Source organism: Phascolarctos cinereus, unplaced genomic scaffold (assembly GCF_003287225.1).
Source record: "Phascolarctos cinereus isolate Bilbo 61053 unplaced genomic scaffold, phaCin_HiC Scaffold_4;HRSCAF=312, whole genome shotgun sequence".
Lineage (NCBI taxonomy): Eukaryota > Metazoa > Chordata > Mammalia > Diprotodontia > Phascolarctidae > Phascolarctos > Phascolarctos cinereus.
In genome coordinates, this window is record NW_027555847.1 from 630,933,687 (window position 1) to 630,961,255 (window position 27,569).

General features: G+C 39.5%; 1 protein-coding gene across 7 annotated transcripts in view; it reads right to left on the reverse strand.

Moving 5' to 3' along the window:
* Positions 1-27,569, reverse strand: part of ASAP1 (ArfGAP with SH3 domain, ankyrin repeat and PH domain 1) — a 606,833-nt gene that overhangs the window by 3,903 nt on the left and 575,361 nt on the right. For 4 of the 7 annotated variants that reach the window (XM_078153734.1, XM_078153735.1, XM_020997892.2 and 1 more), the window contains 6 exons: positions 24,101-24,139; positions 22,572-22,742; positions 16,133-16,202; positions 13,952-14,010; positions 5,380-5,882; positions 3,272-3,394 (listed from right to left, as the gene is read on the reverse strand). In XM_078153734.1, the coding sequence (XP_078009860.1) occupies positions 3,272-3,394; positions 5,380-5,882; positions 13,952-14,010; positions 16,133-16,202; positions 22,572-22,742; positions 24,101-24,139 (965 nt within the window). The remainder of the gene's footprint in view (positions 1-3,271; positions 3,395-5,379; positions 5,883-13,951; positions 14,011-16,132; positions 16,203-22,571; positions 22,743-24,100; positions 24,140-27,569) is intronic. The other 3 variants (XM_078153736.1, XM_020997894.2, XM_078153738.1) reach the window with 2 other exon arrangements.

The following is a 27,569-nucleotide window of genomic DNA, read 5'->3' on the forward strand; positions in this document are numbered from 1 at the left end:
GGTCTTTCTAACTACAAGGCCAGTCATCTATCCATTATATCACACTGCCCTATGTGTGTAAAAATTAAATACCACAGTCAAAGCTCTAGGAGTCCTCAGGGTTTTACTGACTCTCTCTTCTTCACTTTATGGAGGAAAAAACTGAGGACCAGACAAAATAAAGTGACTTAAAAACAAACAAACAAACCAACAACTGGCATTTATTTAGCAGTGTAAAGTTGCAAAATAATTTACATGAGATATCTCATCCAAGTCTTTTACCAACTCTATGAGGCCAGTACTACAGATATTATTAGCCCTATTTTATACGTGAGAAAACTGAGTTCCAGAGAGGTTAAGTAATTTGCACGTGGTCACACAGCTAGCAAGTGTCTGAGGTGTGATATGAACCTAAGCCTTCCTGACTCCAAGTCTAATACATTAAACCCAGTAAGCCATATTGCCATTTGTTCAAGATTACACTTAAAGTCAGTTTTCCAGACTGAGCTAGAACCTGGTCTCTTGATTTCGAGCCCAGTGCTTCTTCCTCCTACCCTGTGTCCCATAATGGCTTATGGAAGTCTCAACATATGCTGTGTAAACCACTAGCTCAGGGCTTTGTGCCATTCCTTTCTTAGGGATCTAGTTAATGCAAAGAGAAAAGCATTCAGCAACCTGAAAAGCAGAAGGGTGGAGGAAGAGGAAATATGGGTGTTCACTTAAAATAGGAAATCTATCTTTCATTACTCCATATAGGGCAATGGGTAAAGTAGAGAGACAGATTCATTTTGGGATGTTTCTGCAGGCTGCTTACCTACCTCACAGGGTTGCTGCAAAGAAAATGGCTTAAGAATTATAATGCCTCCCATTTATATAGTGTTTTAAGGTCCACAAAGTGCTTTATGCAGATTATCTTATTTGAGCCTCAATAACCTTCTGTATTTTTAGAGATGAGAAAACTGAGGGCTAGAGAGACAAAATGACTCACCCAGGGTCAAGTGTTGGAGGCAAGTTTTGAAGCCAGGTTTTCTTGACTCTAAGTGTGGAACTCTCTCCATTAATGCATAATGAAGGCATTGTCATTCTTGTACCACTATGTTATCACCTATGTGACATTCGTGGCCTTGGCATCAGCTATAAGCTCAGCCTAATGGGGCTTCAGTTTTCTCACTTGTAAAATGGGAACAACATTAATAGCTTCAAACCTGGCCTCAGACTCTTACTAGCAATGTGACTCTGGGCAAGCCACTTAACCTCTACCTCAGTTTCCTTAAGTATAAAAAAGAGCATGACCTCACAGGGTTGTTGTGAGGATCAAATGAGATATCTTAAAAGCACTTAGCATAGTTCCTGGTAGATACTTAATAATGCTTGTTCTCTTCCCTCTCAAACTTTGCAAAGCCCTTCTACAGCACTCGTATGAGATAAAGTATTTTAGGTCCCACTATACAGATGAGAAAACTCAGGCTTAGAGGCGGAAAGTGACTTAGTTGGGCCTCAAAACCAAATATCCTATTTCCAAGTTCACTGTTAACCTACACTTTTGCTCAACTCAGTTGTTGTAAGTAAACTGCTTTGTAAAATACGAGGTGTTATGTTAAACATAAACTGCTACTATTATTCTTCATACTTATTTGGCTTATTATATATAGAATGTCTGATATGAATGAACTTGGAAATGAATGGCAATGAACAGAAGCAGTTGGATAGGTTCTCCTGAAAACTTGATTTTATATCCTCATCCCACATTATTTTCTAAGGGATCCTTGGCTAGAGCCACCAGTTTCATCACTTGCAGAAAAATCACTGATTACCCACCCTGCTCCCTTGTGACCTAGACTTAGACGTTCCTCTTTGTAGAGGGGGAAACCACAAACACTCAATTTTGTCAAAAAAGAGGAAGACCACCTAAAAACAACCGAAGGGTCCCTTGTCAATAAATGTCAGTAAATTAGTCCCTCCATAAGAGCTTTTTCACATTTTGTCTTGTTTTGTTTTAAAGTGACAAAGCTTGATCTCATAGATAAGTCATCTCAGCTCAGCTGTAATTTTCAACCGATCTACTTGACTCCTCTTCTGCCTACAGACATACTCAAGTCTTCCTCATCCTTAAAGAATCCTCACTTGACTCTTCCAGTCCCTCAAGTTTATTCTCCCTATATTTCTCATCCTTTTCACAGTCAAATTCCTGGAAAAAAGTGTCTCTACACATTACCTTTACTTTTTCTCCCCTCACTCCTCTTCACTTCAAACCAGGCTTCTAACTTCCATAGTCATTAAGATGGCTTTCTTCAAACTTATCCATGATCTTTGACTTGCCAAATCCAACCATCTTCCCTTAGTCTTCATTCTTCCAGACCTTCTGTAGCATTTTAAGCTGCCAACCACACTCTTTCCTCAGAGGGTTTTTCAGGCATTGCTCTCTGGTTCATTTTCCTACTTGCCTATACTTTGTCTCCTTTGATGGACCATCATTTGCAGCCCACTCCCTAAGTGTGGGCTGAGTCCTGGGTCCTCTGAGATTCCCTATCTTTATCCTCTTCTCCCAGTGATCTCATTAGCTCCCATCAGTTCAGTCAATCAACAAGCATTTATTAAGCACTTCCTATGTGCTAAGCATTGTGCTAAATGCTGGAGATACAAAAACAGTCCCTGTGCGCAAGGAGTTTACATACTAATAGGGAAAACAACATGCCTAGCACATAGCTTTACATGGGCTTGCTTACTGATTAAAGAATCACCATGCAGTACCAAAAGAAACATGAGGTTTCCTGTACAGGCAACACACACATACACAACTGTGGCTCACCCTGGACAGAAAGTCTTGCAGTGGTGGAAGGTTTTTATTGGGTATCAGGAGGCAGTCACGATGCATGGATGAGCTTTGAACTGCCTTTTTTGACCATTTTCGTAAGAAACAGAACTTGGCACTACAGAAAGTTCTGCTTGGCAGGCATGAAATTAGATTGCTGGGGAGCACTGGGCTCTTTTTCTACAGGAGTGGAAACCTGCCTCTGGGACCTCTTGCAGGCTTCAAAGACACTACAGTATGGGTAACTGCTATTCTGTGTTTAGCAAATAATCTATCTCACTCACTCTATACAAATTAAAAGCACAGTGTTTAAGAGGATTCACATGACTTCCCAAATGGTGCTCTATGAGATGAATGATGCAACACCAGCAAGTGATAGCAAAACAGGTGTCCAAAGAAAACGACTGCTGTGGTATAGAAACAAGACCAGGCAATATTTCTATAGCCTTTAACAGTGCCAGGAGACACAGAGACACTTACCCACCACTCTTGGTCTTCTTCACCAGTGACAATAATCACTTCTCCTTCTATGAACGTGAGCTCGTCATCATTATCGGCCTGACAGTCATAAATGGTCTTCACTCTCCTCACTTTGTTCTTCCCCTTAAATAAATAAAATGGAGCTTTAGCTGGAAGAGCCAGATAAAGAGAGAAATGGAATGTGGTGGTCCATTATCAGTGAACTTGACTCATTGCCTTTTTTTATTCTTGTGAGAAAGTAAACATTGTGGGGGCAGAATCTGGCTTCACCAAAGATACAAAAAACCAAGATAAGTCTGGTTTTTGTACTGCATCCCTTTCTCCTCCTACCCCCACCACTATGCCCAGCAACATTAGCTTGTTGAAATTATAGAACCATCTAAAAATGATTCAGGAAAAGATGATTTCGACAGAAATGTGCAACTTCTGCATATTTAATATCAAGCCTTAACGATTTCATAACTGTCAAGAAAATTGTCTTTACCAGGAAGAAATAGGCTAGTTTAAAACAAGGAAAAGGAAGCAGCTTGCCTATACTCCTCCACTAAGATCTGGAAGGATTTACTGTGCTCTGCTTCATTTTTAGAGTTTTCCATTTTTGATCAATTCTGACTTGGGTTTTTTTGGGGGTAGGTTTTCTGTCCTCTTATGCAAACAGAAACAAGGAAACAGAGAAATCTAAATATGGGTTCTAAATATGGTCCCAGCACATTGGCCAACACAATTTATGGAAAGGAAACCAAAAAAGGAGTTCTGTGTGAATTCATAGTGTCTACAGAAACTGGTGAGAGATAACTAGGTCAATTAATAAATAATGGTGATGATCATAATCATAATACAGTGATAATAAATAATATAGTGCTTTAAGGTTTGTGACGTGCTTTGCAAATATCTCATTTTGTCCCCACAACAACTCTGGATGGTAGATGCTATAACTGTTCCCATTTTATAGATGAGGAAACTGAGGCTGAAAGCCGACTGAGTGACTTGCCCAGGGTCACACAGCTAGTAAGTCTCTGAGACTGGATTTGACCTCAGGTCTTCCTGACTCCAGGTTTAGCGCTGTACCTACTATCTATCTTACATCCCCCATTACAATGAGAACACATCTGGCATCCTAAATCAGTGGTCACATTGCTGTGTTTCCCCGCTCATTTCTTTCTTTTAGGTCACTGAAGGGTTTCACTCTCACTTTCTACAGTACTGAAATGTGATCATAAGCTCTCAATTATATCTGCAACTGGGTACTTCTTCTTTCAACTTAGAAGCAGAGTCTTAAGAATCAGGAAAGATCTTAGAGGCCATAGAGTCACTGAATTTCAGAGCTGGAAAGGACCTTCTTTTTGTGAGGCAATGTGGTATAGTACATGGGGCGCTGATCTTAAGAGTTAGGAGTACCTGAATTCAAGTTCAGCTTCAGATACATAACGGCTGTGTGATCTTGAAAAAAATCACTTAATCTCTCTGGTTTCATGGCCCTGGTTTCCTCATATCTAAAACGAAGGAGCAGTTCTGACCTTTCACATTCTTTCTAGATCTAAAACTTTATCGAATGCCCTCAAAATCTAGCTGGTTTAATACATATCTGAACAAAACCCCCATTTCTACACTTCACAAGTGGTCCTCCAGCCACAGCTTGGAAAGCTCTAGTGAAGGACAGCCCACTCCTCCCTCCTGAAACCACCCATTCCACTTCTGGATAGTTTTAATTGTTAGGAAGGTTTTATTAACATCAAACCTAAATTTACCTTTTGACAGCTTCTACCACAGCATCTCCTTTTGCCCTCTAAGAGCAAGGAGAGTAAGTCTAATCTCCCTTTCCTGTCTAAACTTTCTCCTCTCTGGTGACAAATCAAATCTCTTTTTTCCCTTCAAATACTTGAAAACAGCTAACCAGGTTGCCCCACCAAGTCTTTTTTCAAGCTCACCACCATCAGATCCTTTAGCCAATCCTCACAGGACATGACTGGGAGAAGCCATTTAGCCTCATCTACACCATGCTAAGAACTCACAACATCCCCTAATGAATGGCCAGCTAATTTGGATATGTGGTTTTGTGCTTCTGTCCCCCCTCTCAATTTTATACCCAGTTTTGGTGATTTACTTACTGTATTAATTTTTCTGGGAAGAGGCACTGGTGTCTCTGGCAGCGTGGGCGTTAGATCATTGGAATCTTCTGATGCTTGCTTTTGGAGAGTCTCTCGAGACTGGACATTTGGAGAGAGATCCGTAGTGGGGAGTTTTTGATTTATCTCCAAGGGCTGGGTCTTCGGGGAGCTTTCTCCAGCTTGGGATTTAGCCAGCAAGTCTCCTAATTGTGGCTTTGGGGGCAGGTCTTTTATTTGTGGTTTTGGAGGTAAATCTGAGAGTTGTGGCTTGGGTGGCAAATCTCCAAGTTGAGGCTTTGGGGGCAGTTCTCCTGGTTTAGGGGGCAAATCTCCAATCTGAGGTTTAGGGCCCAATTCTGCAGGCTGAGGTTTGGGAGGCAGATCTCCAGGCTGTGGCTTCTGTGGGAGCTCCAGTGGCTGGGGTGATTTCTGAAAAATTTCTGGGGGGACATTGGATTTATCTATGGAAAGATGATGGCTGGTTTCGATTTTCCTTAATGCCACTGATCAAAGTAAACAACAAACAGAATTGGTCTGTTAATATTACATCATACAAGGCAACCCTAATTTCTACCTATCCCTTTTATCTTAAAAGGCACCCACACTCTAAATAGCATTTCTCTAAGTTGAGCGATTGGTACTGGGACATGTCCAAAGGGAAGTGAATGTACACACTCTGACTGAGGTGTGTTCTTTAAAAGATAAAACCCCTGAAGCGTGGAAGGCATCCAATTCACAATCCAAATGACTTTATAGATAGTTTAGTGACAACAAGATGTCCATACTCTCTATAGATTTACTGGCTGAAATTGAAAAGGCATATTTTTTTTTATTAATTTATTTTGATTTATCAACAATCACTTCCATATACTTTTGAGTTTAAAATTTTTCTCCCCTTTCTTCCGCACCACCCTCCCCAAGATGGCGCACAATCTGATATAGGCTATACATACACATTCCTATTACACATACTTTCACATTAGTGATGTTGTAAGTAAGAATTAGAACCAATAGGAGGAACCACTAGAAAGAGGAAACAAAACTCAACAGAAGAAAAAAAAATAGCAAGTAGTATGCTTTGATCTGCATTCAAACTCCATAGTTCTTTCTTTGGATGTGGGCAGCATTTTCCATCACAAGGCCTTTGGAGATGTCTTGGATCCTTGTATTGCTGGGAAGGGTTAAGTTTATCAATATTAGTCATCGCACAGCATGGCTGTTATTGTGTACAACGTTCTCTTGGTTCTGCTCACTTCCCTCAGCATCAGACCATACAAATGAAAATGTATATTGTTGACTGAATGGTTAGGAGATGATATGTAAGTTGAGAGACAAGACAAAAACAAAGAAACAATTCTGTCTGTTTCAAACATCTAACTTGTTAATATTTTACCCAATTTGGGTTTTATGCTTTGGAATCATGGTCAGTCATTCATTGATCAGAGTTCTTAAGTTGTGGGTTGTTGTTTTTTTTTTTAAAGTATTGTTGTTATTCTATAAATTATTCTGGCAGCTAGGTGGTACAGTGGATAGAATGCAGAGCCTGGAGTCAGGAAGACTCAATTTCCTGAGTTCAAATTTGGTCTCAAACACTTACTGGCTGTGTGACCCTAGGCAAGTCATTTAACCTTGCTTGTCTCAGTTTTCTTATCTGTAAAATGATCTGAAGAAGGAAACGGCAAACTACTCCAGCACTGAAAAATGAATGAACAACAAATTGTTCTAGTTTTGCTCACTTCATTCTTTATTAATTTATACAAGTTTTTACATTTTGCTCTGAACCCATCCCTTTTGTTATTTTTTATGACACAATAGTACTACATTACATTTATATGCCATACTTTCTTCAGCCATTCCCTAATAGGTGGGCACTCCTTTAGTTTCCACTTCTTTGCTACCAAAAAAGAGCTGCTACAAGTATTTTTGTACATGTGGGTCCTTTCCTTCTTTCTTTGGATGGAAAAACCTCTGAGAAGTCCTGGCTGGGGGAAGCAAGGAAGACAGGAGAAAGGAAACTGGATCTATGACTTGATTACTGAAATGAATCTCTAACTACCAGGTGATGCTTCTGGTAGGTAAGCACCTGGCTCAAGCACTTCTCTCTGGTTTCTATCCCTGGTTCTATTTTCATTCTCCTAACCTGCACAGTCACAACATGCATATCATCCTAGTCATTTGTTACAAGGAAACTGTAGAGGGAAGGTGGAAAGAGAAAAAAAACCAGACTTTTAAAAATTGGTAAAATAAGAGAAAACAAAAAAAATGAAGGGAAGAAAGGCTATAAAAGTCATATAAGTCAAATAAGTCATAAAAGTCATATACACTCAAATAAGCAGGATAGCTTTGAAAGCTACAGGTTGATCTTATGATACACTTACAAAGAAAAGCAAGTTGTATATAATAGAGACTCGCAGTTTTATGTACAATCCTTTTTTTTGTTCTGCTATGCCTATGCAAACAACAATTCTATTTGGTGTTTGATAAGTTCAAAATAAAAACAAAGATTATTTTTAAAAAAATTAAACATAGGTAGGAATTCAACAGATAAAGGGAGAAAAAAATAGCAAGGTTAGGAAAAAAATGAAGTTTCTCCTAAAATGGAAGATGAAAGAATGACATTTCCATTCCTCTGAGATTACTTTGTGTCCTCTTTTTTTTTCATTTTTATTTTTAATATATTTTTTCTTTGTGAGGCAATTGGGGTCAAGTGACCTGCCCAGGGTCACAAAACTAGTAAGTGTCAAGTGTCTGAGGTCACATTTGAATTCAGGTCCTCCACTGCAACATCTACCTGCCCCTGTCCTCACTTTCCTTAAGGACTGAATTCTGAGTCTAATTTAATTCAATGCATCTAGGATTTGGAAGCCTAATGATGATGATAGCAATAACGACAATAAAAAATAACTGCTCACATTTTTGCTATTGTTTTCAGATCTATAGAGCAATTTTCTCATAGCAATCCTGTGAGGCAGGTAGTATCAGACAGTATTCCCATTTCACAAATGAGAAAACTCTGGTTCAGATGGTGAAGTGAGTTGCTCTAGCATCAGATAATAATAATATTAATAATAATAACACTAAGAATGAGAGCTGTAATTTATATAGCACTTTAAAGTTTACCAAGTGCTTTCATGCACATTACGTCACTTGAGCCTCACAACAACCGAGAGGTAAGTACTAAGGGTATTCTTCTCTCCACTGTACAGATGACGAAACAGGTTCAAAGAACTAACCTGCCCAGGGTCACACAGGTAATAAGAAATTTCAGTATTCTTTCTATTATAGAATGTTATTTTTAGGAACACTAAAAGGTTTAAAGAGTCCAGGGATATCTCTACCTTATCTACCTATTTCTCTATTTTTATCTGAATGTATAATCTGTTTATCTAAAATTTCTGGCATCAAGGAGTTTTCAATCTTTTAAAACAAAAATTACTTAATAAAATACTAATATTATCTTCCTGCCTTATTCCACCTTTCTGATGTTTGTAAGTTTTCACCATCCGTTTGAAGAAGAACTCTCTTGTCCACATCCACCTAAAGGATATTGTTAGATTTGGGGAAACTGAAGCCAGCAGCCTGGCCTAAAAGGTTCCAGATGTTGTACTGGCTGTATTTATTTACACTTTGGGAAAACTTTGTTAAGGTAAGAATCATAGAATCATTCACTAGCTGCACCTAGGTCACCAGCATCAGGAATTCATCTCTTCTGAGAGCCAAAGAATGAACCAAATGTTCTGTCATAATACACACAAAAAGAGACACCTTCCCCCTCCCCTGCTCAAAGGGGCTGGGTCTGCAGAAGAGTTAATTTTTTCACCTAGACTTCTAGGACTATTCTTGCTTCTTGATGGCCCCAGTGAAAAGTCCTTCCTGAAAAATCATTCCTAAATTACAAGAGGCCTATCTTTTTGAACAACCAGGGCAAATAAAGCAGATGACATATTAGGATGGGGTTACAAGATATTGCTGCAGAAAAGCACACTTTTCATTTCACAAAGTAACTATAACTTCACATTTGTAGGGAACTCTTGGTAAGAGACAGTCTCTCAGCAGGCAGATCAGAGTCTTCAAAGATGGCTCAATTCAACAAACTCTGTGCTCTGTGCAGTAAGCTATGCTAGGTGCTAGAAATACAAAGACTGAAAACATAATATCCCCTGTCCTCAAGGAGCTTACGTTGTCCTGGGAATATTCAACACGTAAGGAGGTAACTTGCTCCTTCGAAGGAAAGCTGTGGCAAATCTGGACAACATACAGAGAAGTCATCTTGCTAACAAATGTCCATATAGTCAAAGCTATGGTTTTTCCAGTGGTAGTACTATATGGCTGTGAGAGTTGGACTATAAGGAAACCTGAGCACTGCAGAATTGACTCTTTCCAACTGTGGTGCTGGAGAAGACTTCAGAGAGTGCCTTGGACAGCAAGAAAATCAAATCAGTCAATACTTAAAGAAATTAACTCTGACTATTCATTGGAAGGGCGAATACTGAAGCTGAAGCTTAAATACTTTGGCCATATAATAAGAAGACAGGACTTATTGGAAAACACTCTGATGTTAGAAAAGATGAAGGCAAAAAGAAGAAGGGGATGGTGGAAGATGAGATGGATAGTGTCATGGAAACAATGAACATGAGCTTAGACTTCAGGAGACAGTGGAGGACGGAAGGGCCTGGTGTGTTATGGTCCATGGGGTAATGAAAAGTCAGACACAACTGAACAAAGGAATAATGCAAAGTCATATAATGCAAAGTAAATGCAAGGTCATAAAAACTATTTCACAAAATATAGAGCTCTAGCAACAGATAATTAGGAAAAGTGCATGAGGCAAATAGAGTTTAAATGGTTTGTCCAACGTCACGTAGCAAGTAAGTGTCAGAGTCTGGATTTGAACCTGGGTTTTTCTTGATTCCAAGCCCAGAATTCTACTGATATGGCATGTTGCCAATTGTGAATCATAATTTAGAAAAGTAACATTAATAAGTTTAAAAAGCTCATTTGAAGGAAGGATTTAATTTTCTCTCTAAAAATGAACCAAAAGGATATTACAATCAGGTATCCACAGTGGTGATGTGGGGGGTGGAAGAGGGTGGAAAATTGGACCAGTAGTCAGAGCACATAATAGCTTCAGATGTATCTGTATTTAGAATTGAATCTGTAGTTCTCGTACTAGGTTACAGGGACTGCGAGTTTCTTTTTTTTTTGCTTTTTGGTGAGGCAATTGGGGTTAAGTGACTTGCCCAGGGTCACACAGCTACTAAGTATCAAGTGTCTGAAGCTGGATTTGAACTCAGGTCCTTCTGACTCTATGGTTGGAGCTCTATCCACTGTACCACCTAGCTGCCCTAGTTCTGTGCGTTCTTAGGCTCTTTCTCCTTTTACATTCTGCCTCTGTGGCTCATAGATTTCTATTGCCCGTAACACAGTCTAGAAGCTTGAAATCTATTATCTCTTCATCATCTAATGATCTTTGATTTTATCTGTATGGGTAGATCCTTTGACAATGTAGACTATGACCCTTCATGAATTACTGTGGCTGAAAAATTCATCACTTGGATCACCTTCTGCTGATAAGCTTGATCTGAAGATACTTCGGCTGAGTTGGACCTGGCATTGTTCTGGTAGAAGCCTTCATGTCCTGATTATAGATCATAGGGAAGGGAACTTTGAGATCACTTTGTTCAGTCCTCTTATTCTATACATGCAGAAACTGGGGCCCAATGAGGTTAAGTATCTTGGCCCCTATTCCATAAGAAAGTGACATAATTAAATTAATGCAAATTGGGGCAGCTAGCTAATAATTAAATGCAAATTGGGGTAGCTAGGTGGTGCAGTGGATAGAACTCCAGCCTTGGAGTCAGAAGGACCTGAGTTCAAATTCGGCCTCAGACACATGACATTGCTAACTGTGACCCTGGGCAAGTCACTTAACTCCAACTGCCTCACCAAAAAAAAAATGCAAATTAACTTTGAGATTGATGAAACAGACAAAAAAGAGAAACCACAAGCAAGACATTCACAAATGATAGTGTTCCAGCCTCTTTGTAAGAGCAACTTTTTGGATACAGGTAAACATCTAGAAAAACACTGGAGGGTTAGGAAGAACATTGTACTTGGAGTCCAGAGATTTGGTTTGGCTCTAACACCTGTATGACCCTGAGCAAGTTACTTCATCTGTCTAGGGAAGGTATTTAAATCTCTTTGAGCTTGTTTACCCATCTGTAAAATGCACACATTAATGCCTATACTACCTATCTATGTATCTCACATGGTAGGTATAAGGAAAGCATTTTGCAAGACTTAAAAGCATTATACAAATGTGAGCTATTGCTTTTATCATTCATTATTATACTGGGGCAAACAGCTCCTTTTGTTTCCACTGAGACAGAGTCAACAGCATTGGCACCTTGTATGTGGTTTTCTTTTTTAGTTCCTTCCTTCCCACACTGCTGAAGTTGGGGCCTACCTGGCTTCTCAAATCACTACAATTTGTTAGAGAAACACCAGCACTCCCACAGCACCACTTTCAAAAATGAGACTGGAATGTTACTCTTTCAAATGGAAAATTTGCTCTGTAAGGGGAAGACAATTTGGCAGAGGAGTTAACGGCCCTCAGTTCAAGATAGAGGTAGCATTTTATGAAGCACTTTCTTCTTTTGTTGGGACAACATGTAGACTTATTACACGTGTGCTCGTTGGGTAACGTTGCCTTGTAAGAAATTTAAATACGGCTACCAAAACAAAAGCTTTTATATCTTTTTTTTTTGGTGAGACAATCGGGTTAAGTGACTTGCATAGCATCACACAGCTAGTGAGTGTCAAGTGTCTGAAGTTGGATTTGAGCTCAGCTCTTCCTGACTTCAAGGTGGGAGCTCTATCCACTGTGCCCCTAGCTGCCCCCAAAGCCTTTATATCTTAACAGGAAACCCAAACCCTTGAGAAAGGAACCAAAATTCAACTGTGAGGGATGATTTGTGTGTGGTGCTAAAACTTAAAGAAACCCAACAAAACAAAACCATTATACTCTTCCTTCTAACTGCCCTATCTTTCTGTCTGCTGACTTCCTACTCATTCATCAAGGCCAAAAGCTATCTCCTCTGAGAAGCCTTTTGAGAATGCTGGACCTTGAGTCAGGAAGACTAGAATTCAGATATTCCCTCTGACACTCACTGCCTGTATAACCATAGACAACTCATTTAACACTGTGAGCCTTAGTTTTCTTATTTAAAAAAAAAAGGAGATAATCCCTACAGTGCCTACCTTGCAGAGCTATTGTGTTACTCAAATAGGAGAATGCATGCAAAGTGCTTTGCAAACTTAAAGGACCATATAAATGTAAGTCTTGGTTTTTTTTAACCTCTTCTTAATATGTCTGGTTTCATGTCCTCATTCATCCAACAGACATTTATTCAGAGCCTGTGTATAAAATGCAATACTAAGTGGAACTGAAGTGATATCCTCATGGAGCTTACAATGAACGCTCACGTTGGAGTGAGAGGAAAAAGAAAGCAGGCTGCTGAGAGATATTGTTGGATTAGAGATAGTGCTAAGGATTTGATACCTGACTCAATGCAGGTGGGGAGATACTGAGAAGAGTAAAATCCTAAAGTTTCTAGCCTGGCGAGCTGGGTGAGTGGTAGTGCTATTTAAAAAAAGAAGTCAAAAAGAAGGGTTGATTTTAAGAAAAATAACCTACATTCTGTTCTTAGCATGATGAATTTTACCTTACAGTTCGAAAAAAAGAGGTACAGAACCAAGGATGTCAATATTTGTGTATCCTTCCTCAAACAATTACCTTTTAGTAACTGTGCTGGGATGTCAAGTCAGACAATAAACGTTTATTAAGCACCTACTATGCATCACGCACTGTGCTAAACATTGGGGATATAAATAGGCAAAAGACAGTTCCTTATTCTCAAGGAGCTCACAACCAAATGAGGGAGAAAACAAACAAGTATGTACAAACAAGCTCTGTGAAAGATAAACAAGAAATAATTAAAAGAGAGGAGGCACTAGACTTAAGAGGGACTGGGAAAGGCTGCCCACAGAAGGTAGGATTTTAGCTGGGACTTAAGAGAAGTCAGGGAGGTCAGCAGTCAACGTAGAGGAGGAATAGTGCTTCAGGCATGGTGGACAGTTTGAGAAAATGCCCAGGAACTGTGAGATGAAGTGTCTTATTTGAAGAATATGTGGTGGGGAGTAAGGTGTAAGAAGAATGAGAAGATAGTGTGAGGACAGGTTATGAAGGGTTTTGAATGCCAAACAGAGCATTTTATATTTGCTCTAGAAGGCAATAGGGAGCCACTAGAGTTTGTAAAGAGCGGGTGGTGGGAGGGAGGATTCACCTGATTGGACTTGTGCTTTAGGAAAATCACTTCAGTGATTGAATGGAGGATGGATTGGAGTGAGGAGACTTAAGACAAGCAAATCCACTGGCAGGCAGACCCATGAACAAGCTACAATAATCTAGGCGTGAGGTGATACAGACACGTATTACGATGGTAGCAATGTCAGAAGAAAGAAGGATGTTCATACTCTAACTCCATATAGACTTGAAAAAGACAAGCCTTACCTTTTTGAGGTAGTTTCGGAAGAACTCTTGGGCCAAGGGCAGTCTTTGCAGAGCCAGTACTGATAAATAAATAAGAATCATTATGACCTCAACCAGTTACAATATTAGTATCCAAGTTATTACTGAAGGATCTCATAGCACTTTACACACTAACCAGTTATACTAATGTTCCTATAATAGAAGACAAGCATAAATCCCCATTTTATGTGGATGGAGAATAACAGGTAGGATTGCAAATAAAAAGCAAAGCATCACATCTGGGACCATTTTCCAGAATTGGTCAAAGGAGTTTAATTTTTCTTTCCTTCCCTTGCTCCCTCCCTCCCTGTCTCTTGGCTTAAGCTGAAATCACCAGGGAATACCCCAAAGACAAAAGTAGGAGATATTATTACAGCATCTCAAACCCACAAACTCAATAATTAGCATCTAAAGGATCAGGAGCCAATGGTTTAGTAACCTCCATTTTACAGGATGGGGAAACTCTACGGGCAGGCAGTGATAGGGTGGCTCACCCAATGTTGTATAGTAAGGCAGCAGTGAAAAGACATTTTGCCCTGGGGTTGGTACACTGGAACACCACAGACCTTAATTTTTAAAAACACCATAAAACTCTTATTTTTCTTTAATAAAAATGGAATAACCATGTTCCACGGACCTCCTAGGAGCTCGGCAAAAGTTTTAACAAGAGCAAAGAGCACTGAAGTTTTTTGTGCCAAAGACCCCTTAAGAATGTTCCATTTAAATGGCCATTTTTGTAATTCTCCCCTCATGTACAAACTTGAGATTTCTTTTCTGGTCACCTTAACTCTATGCAAAAAAAATCAGGAAAGAAAGAAAAAACAAAGAGCAAGAAGTAGGAAAACCTAGTTGCTTATCTTCCTTCAGACAGCTCTTCCTTGTCTTTACTTCTTGTTCCACTCTGACCCCATTCTCCTCTCTTCCCCCACCATTCACCCCTAGGTCTTAATCTCTCTCTGCACCCCCTCCCCCCATAGCAGCTCACTTGAGAATCATACCACACTCTGAGAAACCATGGGAAAAAAGTCTCTGAGATACAGTAATCATGAAAGAAGATTAGCAGTAAATAAACACAGGAAGACAGGAGGATTTTCCTTATAACATTTATGGAGTTTGAACTCATAAAATCCTGCTTGGATTCCTTGGCAAGAAAGCACGTGTAATATCGATTGATATGTTTTATATGTGTAACATCTGCCCATTGACAAAGCTCTAAAAATAGATCTCCTTGGCTTCTGAAAACCCTCATGAATGATTCCTCAGAAGGTCACGCACTCACAGGGGTCTGGGTCACCTGCTGTGCAAAGGGAGCGAGAGGTCAGTTCTTAGGGGGTGAGCAGGAGGTGAATCACCACCAGGCTCCGGACACAGCTCCAGGGAGGCCGAACACCACTCTGGGCAGTAGGAACATCGGGCTCATTAAAAGGGATCCTACACAGGCTCTATTTGAAAGAGCCTATACTGGAATAAGGTGGGAGAATAGGAAATGGGGATTCTGCTATCTACTCTCCATTAAACAATGGTAAGTAATCCAAATGAAAACCCACGTCCCTGCTTCCCCAAGGCACCTGTCTCAAAATACACATTTTTGGCAGCTAGCTTTTGAACTAATTCCCCTTTCTGGGCCTCAAGGCCCTGAACCAGATGCTCTCTAGAGTATATCCGCCTCTAATAGCGTGTGGTTCTAACAAACATCACTTTCATGGTGCGATGTAAGTCACAGGGGTGCGGTACCTGCGGCCTCAAGTGGCCCTCTACGTCCTTAAGTGCGGCCAGTCTGGATTCAGTCATAGGGCCACATGTGGCCTCAAGACCACCGGTTCCCCACCCCTGAGGAAGACTCTTAAAAGGAAAACTTTTGAATAGGGAGTTTCAAATGCTTTGGAAACCTCCACGAACGTCTTCTGCTCCTGAGTTCTGTTCCTTCCCTAAACTCCATCCTGAACAATGGAGCGAATAGAGAGTGACTGCAATATCTCAATCTAATTTGAAAGTCTGAAAATGGTGGTAACAATTTTTTTTTATATCTATTGAATATTTCATGAAATCTCTTGGCCTCAGTTCCTTTATTTGTCAAATAGTATTGGCTCTGACGTGCTATTAATTCCGTTAAACACAACTGTATGAAAACAGCAGAATACTGAGTATCAAACATCAACTTACCTTGACTGCTGAGACATTCCTTCAAACTTGTTTGTGGTTTTACTGGAAGATGATGGACCCATGTCATTACCTAAGGAGAAAAAAACAATTGTTGGATTATGGCGAACTAGACTGGACTCCTCCTTCCAGAGAGAGAAGCATCATCAACTGGGCAGCCACAGACACAATGCTTGTGTGTGCAGCCCTTAAACCAAAGGACTTCAGCCAACCCCATATTCACAAAGTGCCTAGGGTCTGCTTTCCCTAGACTGATGCATTTGAAAATGTTTTCAGCTTCTTTTTGTGCACCTGAATATAAAAGACAGACAAGCTCAACCGCTGCTGCTGCCCAGACCATACTCACAGTTCTGGCCTCCTCGTCCTGCACTCCTTGACTGGGCCACACTGGCCTTCTCCCTGTCACTCACTTCGGATAAGCTGTCTCCTTCCTCTGTGCCTTTGGCCCGGCCCACTACCATGCATGGAACGTACTTCCTCCTTAACTCTACTTCGCACAGTTCCATTCAAGATTCAGCTCAAGTGCCATCTCCTGCAAGAAACTGCTCCTGATCCCCACAGCTGCCCCTGTCTTCCCTTCTAAATTTACTGATGTTGTTGTTGTTCAGTTGCATCTGACTCTTTGTGACCTCGTGGACCATACTGTCCTTCAGGTGCTTAATTCTGAATTAAAAAATTTTCCCATTTATTTTATTTTTAATTTATGGAATAAAACAAGCATTTCCATAACATAGTATAACAAAAAAAGATGAGTGTACATGAAAGTGCAAATTATATACAACTTGCTATTCCTTTTAAACATATAATAAAGTTATCATGTAAATTTCGTGTTTATTTTCCCCCCTTCCCTCTCTCCCCACTACCCTAGGGATAGTTACCATTAGATATAACTATGGCAAAGATACTAAAGTGGTTTGTCATTTCCTTCTCTAGTGGATTAAGGCAAACAGAGGTTAAGTGACTTTCCCAGGGTCACACAGGCCACATATGAGTCCAGGTCTTCCTGACTCTGGGCCCAGCACTCTAACCACTGAGCCACCTAGCTACCTCCCTTCTAAATTACCTTGTATCTAGTCACTTTGTGTGTGTGTGTGTATGTATATGTGTGTGTACATATACAAATACTGATGATAGCTAGCATTTCTATAACATTTAAAGTTTTCAAAGTGTTGTACATATATTATCTCATTTGATCCTCACAACAATCCTAGGAGGTAGTAATAATAGTACTATTATTATCCCCATTTCATAGATAAGGAAACTGAGGCAAACAGGTTAAATGACTTGTCCAGGGCCACCCAGCTAGTAAGAACCTGATGAGGGATTTGAACTCAGATATTCCAAGTACAGTTCTTACCAACTTTGCCACCTAGCTTCATATGTGTGTGTGTGTATAATTAAAGTTTAAAATCACACTAAGACACATGGGACATTCACGGGTGTGTATGTACATACTATATATGTGTATACACACACACACACACACACACACATATATGAAGGAAAGAAATAAGCATTTAATAAGCACCCACTACATACCCGGCACTCTGCTAGATACTTTATAAATATTATCTCATTTGATCATCATAACAACCTGGGAAGGTATATACTATTATCCTCATTTTACAGATCAGGAAACTGAGGCTGAGGGAGGTTAAGTGATCTGTCCAGGGTCACACAGCTAATGGATATTTGAGACTACATTTGAACTCAGATTTTCTTGATGTCAGGCCCAGCATTCTAGCCACAGTGCCATCTCATATATGTGATATTAAATCACACAGCATAAATATAAGTTCATAAATGCATCAACACAGAGGTTCATATATATTTGCAGTTTCATGTACAATATTAACCTGTGTTGATGCATTTATGAATACGTACATCTACCTATGTCTCCGTATATTTGTGATTTTTATATCTACATATCCTGTCCCGTTCTGTCCCGTTCCCCCCCCCCCACAACGGAAGCTCTTTGGGAATAGGGACTATTTCATTCTTTTTACTTGTATCCTCAGTACCTGCAATGTAGCAGGTGCTTAATAAATATTTGCTGACTGATTGACTGATGTGTATATACCCTTAGGGGACTCTGTAGTTAGAGAATGTGGGGCTATATTTCTTTGCCTTGAGATCTAGAACTGTATTAAACATGATGTAAGAAATTTCATCTTCAAGCAGAAAACGAGAACGCAGGGATAGGGGATTTGGCAAATGCAACAGGTAACTTCCTCAGCGTTCTTCATCTATATTTAAATATTACAGTCCAACAAGAGTCTGTTTTCTAGCTCCAAGCAGGAAAATATTAAATATTTTATTGAGATAAGATTGTGACATTGTTTTATGTGTTATTGCAAGTATTTGGGGACATGGGAAAACATTTTCACATCTACTTAAATAATGTGATATGGAAATAATAAATTCTATTAAAAATAATGTGCTACTTTTTCAGTACAGAGTAAGTGTCTTTCCATTAAAGTCGGTGGCTGACTCATAGATTGGCAGTTATAGACAAAGAGGGAAAAAACGACTCATATTTCTATACTGACTTCAAGCACTTCTTCACAACAATCTTGCACATAGTGCAAGGATTGCTCTCTTCTTTTTGTAGATGAGAAAACTAAGGCTTCATGAAGTTAAATGACTTGGGCAAGATGGTGAGATACATACATATATATATATATATATATATGTATATGTATGTAAAAATACAGCTAGCAAGTAGCAGAGCCAAAATTTGAATCCACTTCCCTTGACTCCAAATCCAGTGTCTAAATCAAGGCAAGTCAATAAGCATTCATTAAGTGGCCACTAAATACCAGACGTGGTTTGAAGCACGGGGGATACAAAGACAAAAACAGCCTCTACTCTCAAGGAGCTCACAGAGAAAACGACATGCAAACAATCTTATATAAACAAAACATACACATAAGATGAATTGGAGTTCATTTCAGAGGGATTAAGGTGGTCTGGGAAAGACTTCTAGTATGTAGTAGGACTTTAGCTGGGACTTGAAAGAAGTCAGTCATGGTCCTTGCCCCAGGTTGTTTACAATCTAGTTCTACTGTCCTCATCTGAATCTCTTTTTACCCCCACGGCCAGCTGTCCAACATGGACACCCAGCTTCCTTCAGCACCACTTAGCATCTTGGTGGGGCTAGGGTGAAGTGAGGAGGCTTAGAGTTGGGTCACCAGAGGGCTAGGAGCTAGGTACTTAGATGGTACGGTGGACAGAGCCCTGGACTTGTTTGGCATCAGGAAGACCTTAATTCAAATCTGCTCTCAGACACTTACTAGCTGTTTGACCCTGGGCAAGACTCAACTGCTGTCTGCTTCATTTTCCTCATTTATAAAATGCAAAACAATGGCATCTATCTCCCAGGATTGTTGTGAGATTCAAATAGGGCAATATTTGTAAAGTGCTTTGGAAACCTTAAAGTACCTTATAAATCTATTATTGCAGCTGCTGCTATTGTTGCTGTTATTATACTGACTATATCAAAACCAGGAGTAGATTTTGTTCCTTAATCTAGCTGTGAAGATTTAGGATGTTTCTATAAATCTTCAAATATGAATACAAGATCTCTAGATAGAAGGTGACAAGCAAAGTTTGTAGGACTTGTGAAATGACTGAATTCTAGAATTCTAGCACATCCACCCCCTTGATTTCATAACTTAAAAATTTCAGTTGCTTCTAGCATGATTCGTATTAACATATCCTCCTGAGCTTCATTTATTTCCAAAAGAAATGACCAAATAGCTATCCTTTAAGAGACTAAAGCATTACACAAGAGAATTGCCAAATCTTGTTTCTGTACACTTAATCAAGCGATCTTTGACAATCAAAATCTTGAAGAAACACTGTGCTGGTGGAATAAAGTTAACGAACATGGAAATTCCCTTCCCAAGGGAAAAATTTTCATCAACCAGTGATTGGAAACAGGTTTTGTAGGAGGCTAGAAGAAAAAAAAATCCAGTTGATTCCAACCTCCTCATACTTGCCAATGATGTCTCTATGACCTCCTACTTACACTTACTGGAGCTACCTGTAGAGTTCGTGTACAAATTCCCAAGGAAACCTAATCTGGCTATTAAAAAAGGGGGAAGTGGACTTCATTCAATTTTATTTCACACCCACCTTCCTCATTTCTCTCAGAAGAAGAGTTTGGAAAACATGCGCAGCTTTTTTAATGCTCTGGCATTCTGTTGAAACTGGGAAAGCCTATGCAAGGGAACTAGAGAGGTTTTCTTTGGAGTGGAAATGGGTGGTCAGAAGACCTGCATTTTCATCCTGGCTCTATCACTATACTATTAGCTGTGTGACTCTGGGTAAGATACTTTACTCCCCTGGGCTTTAAGTTCACATTTATCAGATCTGACTGCCACAGAGTTCTAGTCTTCACCTATAAACTACTTATTTGAGGAATGAGGCATTAAGCCATATCTCTGTGTTGTTTTTTAAGCATGGTTTGTGGCTTCCCCTTGAATTTGATTTAAAAACAAAATAAAATGAGAATTTAAAAAGAGTCACAGGTAAGGAGACTGAAGTTCAGGGTAGTCAAGACCTTCCCAATCAGTACTGGCAGACCAGGTACTAGAATTAATATCTCCTTATTTTGTAGCTCAGTGTTCTTCCCTATCACACAATGCTGTTGCCAGATCTAAATCTTTCTTATACCAATGAATGTATTACATTTCAAAAGTGGAAGCAAAATGAACTATTGTTCCAAAAAGCATTACTTAAGCTATTTATATTTTTATAAAGTCCCAGAGGCATACTTGGTACCTCTATCAAAAGGTTTGAACTGGATTTCCCCTAAAACAGAGCATAGAATCCATAAAAGCCAAACTATTTTAGGAAGGTGCTACTTTAGGGCACTAATGTCTGTAGTAGGAATAAAAAGGTTTGGGATTTTAGTTCAATCTTGCTAGTAATAACAATAACAATTCATTTATACAGTAATGCTTTTCTCAACAAACAACATAAAAAATGTCAAATACCATAAATTCATAGAATCTCTTAATTTGTGGTATGGATAGATTTCAGGGGGTCCTTATTTGGATGGGAAATTACTTCTCCCCACTAACCTTTGGCTTCTTTTCTTCTTTTTTATATTTTGTTTTATTTTGTTTTCAAAAACATTATTTTGAAAAGAGGTCCAAGAGATGAAAAAGATTAAAAACCTCTTCTTTACAGCCCCTTCCAGAGCTCTCTCTCTCTTTCTACCTTGTAAAAGGAATTTTTCATACTTTAAAGGTATATACGTGTTTGGGGGTGCTACTTGTGTATCTGCTACTGTCTGCTCTGCTTGGGGTGGGGAACCTGTGGCCTCAAGGTCACACGTGGCCCTCTAGGTCCTCAAGTGCAGCCCTTTGATGGAATCCAAACTTCACAGAATAGTCAAAGGGCTGCACTTGAGGACCTAGAAGGCCACTTGTGGCCTCAATGCCGAAGGTTCCCCACCCCTTGCCTACGGCTACATGTACCTATTTGTGAATGATCGAATCAGCCCTGTCAAAACGCAGAAAAACTTCAAAGCCATTCATATGCTTGAAAGAGGTTTGTCTTAATCTCCTCTTGTGCTTATGATACTGCATTCCATTTGTATACATGTCCTGTCTCCTCACTGGATTTTAAATCTTTGCAGCCCCTCATAATTCTAAGCATACTACTTTAGTATTCAGGTGATTAATAAATGTTTGCTGGTTTGAATTAAAGGCAGCTTTGAAAAAGGTTTATCATGAAAGAAATATGGTCCTAGATCTGTAACAGAGGGTGCTGTTCATGACTAATGTGGAAATGTTTTGCATGACTTCATAATTATAATGGGTATTGTATTTCTCGCCTTCTCAATGGGTGGGGGAGGAGGTAGGGTGAGAGAGAGAATTTGGAAGTGAAAATAAGAGCAAATAAACAAACTCAGGGTGGTATTCCTCAGAACAAGTCATATAGCCTTTCTGTGCCTCAATTTTCTGATTTGTAATTTGGACTTATTAATAGGGCTTGAATTACTTGTCTCGTGGAGTGATGCTGAAGAAAGCACTTTGTAAACCATGAAGTATTATGTCCAGGGGAGTACCAGAGCCTGCTCACACCAGTTTTCAAAGGCTGATTATTAAATTTTCAGTGTGAGTATTTATACCTTTGAAATCAGCAAAGGCTACAAAATCAGGGCTTGATTTATTATTTTGTTTCTTGTCTAGACATAAGAAAGTGGAGGAGAAAATGTCAATAATGCAGATTAAATTTAAACATGTGTTGTGAATTTTCAAAGACCTGGTTGTTAAATACTTACTAGCACACTAGTGGTTACAACTGTGAGAGCTATTATTATGTGTTTAAAAAATATTAGTTGACCTTGATACATTACCCCACTGTACACTAGAATCCCACATTAGGCTGTTTTATTAAATAAAAAAACAAAAACAAACAAAAAACTTACCCCAAGGAATTGCACCTTTATTCTGGGGACCATGAGGTAATGGGCTTGGAGGATCAGAGAGGGTTCTTTTGTGTCCTGGTGGTGGGGGAGGGGGTCTCTTCTTGGAAAGGGTGGAGCTGCCACTGGGGGGTTGGGTGCCTAGAGGGAGTGTTGAAGGTGGGCCAGTTGGACCTGGGAGAAAAAGAGAAAAGGAAGGGAAAAAAAAGGGGGGAAAAATAACTCAATCCAGATCTCCCTGACACACAACCAGTTGCTTGAAAATAAACTAAGGACTCATAAGTCAGAACTTTAAACAAAACAGGAAAGGACAGAAAGCAAAAGATCTGGCCAGCACAAGGTCTATGAGAATTTCTATCAGTCCAGCAAACAACAGGTTATCGACTTCTTGTTGCTGCCTTTTTAAAAATAAATGCTGGCAAAAAATAATTTATAGAGCAATTTTCAAAAAAGAAACAAAACACTAAATAATCAACAAAAGATGTTAATGGGTTTAAATTCATCATTTAATTGCAACAGAAAAACACATTTCAAATCAGTGATTCCCTGGAAGCGTCATGAGCTCTACACACTTGAGGAGCTAAGGGTGCACAGTGCTGCTGGCAAAAATCAATACAAAGAAATAATTGAGGGTAGGATAAACCTTCCAAAAAGGCCACAACCAATAAGCTCCAAAGTATCTCTCAGACTCAGAATTTTTCTTTCCATTAAATTTTTTTTGGTGCATGTGTAGGTGTTAGCAAATTTCTCCTGAATTCTTAAAAAATAACCTTTCTAAATAATGAAGTTAATTATCTAAAAGTGATCTTAAAAGCTATGTGATACCCCCCCCAAAACCCCAATATTATTTCTGCAACTGAAGAGAGTACAGCCTTTTCCTCTTTCAAAGACATATATACTGGGGGCAGCTAGGTGGTACAGTGGATAGAGCATCGGCCCTGAAGTCAGGAGTACCTGAGTTCAAATCAGACCAAAACACTTGACACTTACTAGCTGTGTGTCCCTGGGCAAGTCACTTAACCCCAACTGCCTAAAGCAAAACAAAACAAAACAAAAGAATGCTCATAAAAAAACCCAAAAAACAAAAAAAACCCCCAAAGACATATATATACTGGATTGTCCTAGAAATCACAGACTTTCTATTGCACTAGAAGCTGGGACACAGTATATACAGTAAATGAGACACTGTATCCTATTACTTTAAAAAAAAAAAGGTCATCTTTCTTTGAAGGACAAGATGTAGTACCAGAAATGCCATGAAATAATGATGTAGAACTCCTTATAGCATTGATTTGGGTCTGGTCTTTTCCAGGCCAAATCAGGACTTGCTTTGCTTTTTCAATGGCCTCTCACAGTTGATAAGTATTGCCAAAGAATGGTCTGTCCTTGCTGGAAACACTATGAGGAGTGCCTGTCTAACTATGCTTTTGGACACTCATTCCTGATACTAACATGACAAGCATCACCAAAAAAAGAAAAAAAAAAGAGACCATCACCACATCACCACAGATTTAACACATCACAGTGTATACCTGATGATCCAGACAGGCTCCAAAAGAGCTTTCTACATTCTGTACATTAAAAGAAAAGGCTTAATTACTGAAGGCTTCTTTTCAAGGTCAAGATGATTTTTAATGTTACCTATTAATAATTATTCATTAATAAGCAGTGTGACATAGCATATAGAGGTTTGGAGGAAGGGAGATATGGGATGGAAAATGCTCCTCCTGATGTATACCAGTTAGGAAACTATGGGCATATCACTTAACCCCTCAATGCCCCAGGTAGTTCTAACAGTCATGGTAGGTCACAAGAGTTGCCAATCTGCATTGGTTATGAGAGTTTCCATACTGGAACTTCCCTACCTTGATGAAATCACAGGTCTTATCCTAGAGGCAATCAGATGGCACAGTAATAAAGCACTGGGCCAAGTCAGGAAGACCTGAGTTCAAATCCAGCTTCAGACACTAGCTGTGTTACCCTGGGTAAGTCTACTTAACCTGTCTGCCTCAGTTTTCTCATTTGAAAATGGGGATAATAAAAGCACTTAGCACAGTGCCTGGCATATAGTAGGCACTTAATAAATGCTTGTCCTCCCCTCCCCCTTCAAAAAAACCCCACCCCAACAACAACAAAAATCTGTAATTATTACTTCTGGATGTTATTCTGTCTTTGAGATAAAATAATGTCCTAATTACAATTAGGACCTGATTCAGTGAGGAAAGGCCAAGTATCATTTATCTTAAAAAAAGTTAAAAAAAGGTAGATCTTAGACTTGGATGGGTCCTTAGAAGCCCCCCAGTCCAATTGTCTGACACATGAATGCTCTTTACAACATTCCTTAAAAAAAAAAAAGACCATCTAGCTGATTTGGCACACTTTCCGTAATGGGCAGGTCATTCCATTTTGCTTCAGCTTTAAATGTTAGGAAGCTTTTACTTACTTTGAGTTGACATTTTTCTCCCCTTATCATTTCTACCCATTGATCCAAGTGCTACACTCCAGGGCCAAGCAGAACAAATCCTCTTCCCAACATTACAACTTCCCAAATCATGATGACAGCTACCATTTTCCCTCTAAGGCTATTTTTCATCATATTAAATACCCCCAGGCTCTTGAACCAATCTAAAAACCAATGATATCTTTGGGAGACTTTCTCTAGTCCTCTCACTATCCTAGTTGCTCTCTCTTTTTTTGGACAGAAAAAATCCAGTCTTTGCTGAAGACCCCCAATAAGAGGAATCCTACTGCTTCCCAAAGCAGCCCAGTCCACTTTTGGCAGCTAGGTGGCTCAGTGGATTGACTGGAGTCTGGAAGACTCATCTTCCTGAGTTCAATCTGGCCTCAGACACTTATTAGCTGTGTGACCCTGGGCAAGTCACTTAACCTTGTTTTCCTCAGTCTCCTCCTACGTAAAACAAGGTGGAGAAGGAAATGGCAAACCACTCCAGTATCTCTGCCAAGAAAACCCCAAATGGGGTCATGAAGAGTCAGAAATGACTGAACGACTGTTACTTGGTTTTCCCTCTTAGAGTAAGCCTAAACTTATATCTTTCCAACTTCAACCCATTAGTCTTAATCTGCTTTTAGATGCAAGTAGAACAAGTTAAATCTCCTTTACATATGATGACCTCTCAGGTTCTTGGTCCACAAATATTTCAGATGTGGTCTGGGAGGCAAAAATATGTGGGGATTCCTTCTGTCATTACACCAAACTTCTATTAATGTAGCCTAATGTAGCACTAGCTTTTCTGGCTACCATATTACACTGCTCTGCTGTGTTATACTGAATTTGCCTTTTCTTAACCCTCTATGTTCCCTGCCCTTTCCCACCATGACCTCTTCTCTTTCCATGTCTCCTTCATCCTATATGCATGCCATTTTTAAAAAATCTAAGTGTAGTTTTCTTTCTTTCTTTCTTTTTTAAATGACATCTAAGTACTATAGCTGGGGTAAGACATTTGTACATTCTAGGCAAGATTTGAAAATTATATTCCTGGTGTGTACAGTAAAGCCCATTGAAGGCTTTACTGTAATACGCCTGTCTTGACTTATCCTGAAATAAACATCTATGTGCCACAGAGAACAGGATTTTCTGGCATTAAAAGCATATATATTTATACAAAGCAGTGTGAAAAACCTATACAAAAGTTCTATTCTAATGTTTTATCAGTGCATGGAGGTGATTCTGGGTTCTGGAAGGCTTTGGCTAGGGACATTTGGTAGGTTCCCCATAAGCTGAAAAGGTCAATGACTAGCTGGTTTAGATAGAACGGCTAAATACAACAGAAAATCTTTAGAAGATCTGATACCAGGAAATGGATTTTTTGGCTATGGCAAACCACAAAATGAAGATGCAAAATAGCCTTTATTTCTTTGTGGTTCCCTCTTGTTTGTGCAGTGACAGGAGATGAATGTCAGAAAAGGGGTATGGGGAGCTAAGAATCATATACTTCCTAGACTGCCTAACAAACATTAATGAGATTGTTACAACTCAATGTACAATCTTTGTTCAATGACCAACAAATGGACATCTGAACCACAGTGACACTATAACTAATAAATGTGACAACAGATGAACAGCCTGAGTATTTACTGGTAGCTCTGAGATTTTAAAGGAACCAGAGACAATCGGTCAACCCACAAACGTGAGGTGTTTACTATATTTGAGGACTATGCTAAGAAGATAAAGAAGTGAAGACAGTCTTTGTCCTCAAGGACCTAAAGACCAATGGGGAAGACATCCTGTATATAAATGGATTTATACAAGATACCTACAGAATAGCCATAAAGTAACCTTATAAAGGATAGCACTAGTAACTGGGGGGAGGGTTGAAGCAGTCCCAGGAAGGACCTGCTGCAGAGCATTTTGGTTGAGTCTTAAAGGAAGAAGGGACTCTAATAGGTTGAAATGAGGAAGCAGGAAATCCAAAACATGGGGACAGTCTATATGGCTGGACTGTAGTGTGAGTTGAGGAGAAAAATAGAGGGAAACTAGAAAGATAGGCAGGGGTGAGGTTATGAAGAACTTTAAACAGCAAACAGATGAATTTATATTTGATCCTGGTGTGTGCACATGATGACTTGGGAAACTCACTTTGGTGGCTGTGTAGAAAATTGATTGGAGTGAGGAGAGAACAGAGGAAGGGAGACCACTGGAGGTGATTGTAATAGTCCAGTTGAAAGGTGATGATAGACTAGACTAGGGTGGTAGTTGTGTCAGCAGACAGAAATGGGTATATATGAGAGGTATGGAGAAAGAAATGAGAGGACTTGGCAAGTGACTGGATATATGGAGTGAGAGAGAGTGAGGTGTCGAGGATGACACCAAAGGTGCCAACCACTCTCCTTCAAATTTCTAAACACATTTTTCTGGACTTCTCCTTCTCACTTACCTTATCCCTCTCTTGTATCATAACTGTTCGTGTACCTGTGTTGCCTACCATTAGTGTATAAGCTCCTTGAGAACAAGGTCTCCATTCTATTTCCTTTGACAATCAC